The sequence below is a fragment of the Buceros rhinoceros genome, unplaced genomic scaffold (genome assembly GCF_000710305.1).
Source record: "Buceros rhinoceros silvestris isolate BGI_N320 unplaced genomic scaffold, ASM71030v1 scaffold29587, whole genome shotgun sequence".
Lineage (NCBI taxonomy): Eukaryota > Metazoa > Chordata > Aves > Bucerotiformes > Bucerotidae > Buceros > Buceros rhinoceros.
This window is the reverse complement of record NW_010420867.1, coordinates 701-3,129: the sequence shown is the minus strand read 5'-3', so window position 1 is coordinate 3,129 and position 2,429 is coordinate 701. Positions and strand designations below refer to the sequence as shown.

General features: G+C 59.6%; 1 protein-coding gene across 1 annotated transcript in view; it reads right to left on the bottom strand.

Annotated features, from left to right (window-relative positions):
- Nucleotides 1-2,100, bottom strand: part of ABCF2 (ATP-binding cassette, sub-family F (GCN20), member 2) — a gene marked incomplete at its 5' end in the record, with an annotated part of 6,489 nt that extends 4,389 nt beyond the window's left edge. Inside the window, 4 exons of the mRNA XM_010139471.1 lie at nt 49-144; nt 273-444; nt 773-955; nt 1,865-2,100. Of these exons, the coding sequence (XP_010137773.1) occupies nt 49-144; nt 273-444; nt 773-955; nt 1,865-2,100 (687 nt within the window). The remainder of the gene's footprint in view (nt 1-48; nt 145-272; nt 445-772; nt 956-1,864) is intronic.
- Between the last annotated feature and the right edge of the window lie 329 nt (nt 2,101-2,429).

The following is a 2,429-nucleotide window of genomic DNA, read 5'->3' as shown; positions in this document are numbered from 1 at the left end:
CGGCGGAAAAGCCCAACCCTCAAAAGCAGCAGCCTCCTTCCTGCTTCCGTTTTCAGCTCTTCCTCCAACCACACACAAGCATCCAGGTCCAGGTGGTTTGTGGGCTCATCGAGCAGCAGCATGAAAGGCCGGATGAAGAGGGCTCTGGGAGGACAGAGGAGGTGACAGTGCGGAGTGAACGCTCAGCTCTGCTCTGAGCACTGTGTAAGGGGCTCTCAGCGTGGGGAGGGGGCAGGGGTTCTCCCAGGGGGCAGCAGCAGAGTTCCACTCACCTGGCAAGAGCCACCCTCATCCGCCAGCCACCACTGAAGTCCTTCAGCTTCTTCCTCTGCATGGCTGGTGTGAACCCCAAGCCGTGAAGGATACGTGAGGCCCGTGCTTCTGCCTTGTCGGCATCCAGCTCCTCCAGACGCTCGTATAACTCCAAGAGCTTCTCGCACTCCGCTGAAAGAGAGCCCGTCTGTCAGCACTGTTACCAGCGCAGGGCTCCCAGCTGTGCCTGCGGACGGCTGGGAGAGCTCCCAGTCCTCCTGCTTCACCCCTGCCCAGCCCCTCCGTTCCCCAGCCCAAGACGCTTCCTAAGAAGCTGCATGGAATAATTCCGTCCAAAGATGCGTAATCCCACGGGACTGCTCAACTAGTGCAGGGTACCTAGGGGGAATAGGTACTGTAACACAGAAAAATGCTGCCAAGGCGCCCAGATAAGGCCTTTTTTTCGGAGGGGAGGAAAATGGAAATGTCCCTTGCCCACAGGGACCTCGAGGTGCTTTACCATCTTCATGAGCCAGACGCTCTGCCTCCCGCTCTAACATGGCCCTCTCTGTGTCCACCTCCATCACGCACTGCAGAGGGGTCTTGTCGCTGGGAGGCATCTCGCGGGTCAGGTGGTAGATGTCGATGTGCTCTGGGATGGGCACTTCTCGCTTCCCGATGGCTGACAGCAGCATGGATTTCCCTGTGCGCAGAGACATGCCATGGTTAACAGTCGGATACAACGTCACAGAGGCACGGAGGAGATGCAGCCGGATCCCACTGATTCCCTCCCTTTCCAGCCCTGGAAAGTCCTTGGGAATGTCTTGCCCAAGAGGCCGGAAGAACGAGGGAGGCAGCAGAGCCTGTTGTCACACCACACTGGCTGCCCTCCCAGCTACAGCTCCCTGCCCCGAGGACTGGACTGAGACACCAAGCAGCTCCTTGGAAACCCCCACGGTTCAGCCCTTGCCTGGACACAGGGAACTTTATCCCTCCTGCTGTCTGACCAGGCCTGACATCTGCTACCTGGACCCCAGACTCTGAGGGCTTCTGCAGAGAGGAAGGTGACACTCTCATCACTGGAGACCTGCAGGTTCTCTGAGGGTGACCCCACTGGTCACTCGCACTAGCTGTGCCTTACTTACACCCGTGCTCTGCACCTCCCCCGGAGCAGTGTCGCCTGCTCCAGCGGTTTCCCATTCAGGCCAAACCACCCACCCCCTGCTCCTCCACACTGCGGGTTCTCTGACCAACAGCCTCAGCGCTGGCTTTACCGACACGGCTGAAGCAACCCTGCGGACAGGAATCAGACAGAAAGCAGCTCAAATGCTCAGTCCGGAGCCAGAACGCAACCTCATCCTCCCAGCAGCAACCCCAGCAATCCCCCTTCCTGGGCAGGACACTGGGGAGCAGAATCCGCCGAGCCTCAGCCGTGCCTGACAGCCTTCCTTCAGGTCTCCAGCACCGCCACCAGCTTCTCAGGAGTGCGGCACCTCGCCGAGCCCCCGGGAGCCCCATGGCTGCCCCACCGCTTACCGATGCCGCACCAGCTTCTCGGGAGTGCGGCCCCTCGCCGAGCCCCCGGGAGCCCCATGTCGGCCCCACCGCTTACCGATGCCGTTGAGCCCAATCAGGCCGTAGCGTCTGCCGGAGTTCAGCTCGAGTTTTGTGTCACTCAGCAGCTCCTGGCCATGGAAGGTCAGCGAGAGGTTAATGATGTGCACGTCGGTGCTGTTGGGGTGGGAGGCCAGCACCCCCGTCACAGCGCGGGCTGCAGCTTTCTTTAGCTCGAAGTCCTCCAGCTCCTTCGTGAGAGCATCCACCTCTGTGTGCAGAGACAGAGCAGAGCTGGTACCAATTCACACGCCACAAAACCAACTCCCACGTCCCTATTTCTACAGAAATGCTGCGGAGGTGCAGATGCAGCTCAGCTTTTCAGCTTAGCGGATGGGGATATACAGTCTAACAGCTTCCGCCTGCTCCCCAAGTAAACTATGACCATCAGAATAGAGTCAGGTTCAGATTGTTCGTGTTTGGGACAGTGAGGGACAGCATCTGGCTGCCCACACCCCGCACATGCCTGGCTCAGCAAAGTGACTGTTACAGAATCGTGGAGTCACAGAACCCTTTGGGCTGGAAGAGCCCTTTCAGCTCCTCCAGTGCCCCCGTTCCCCCAG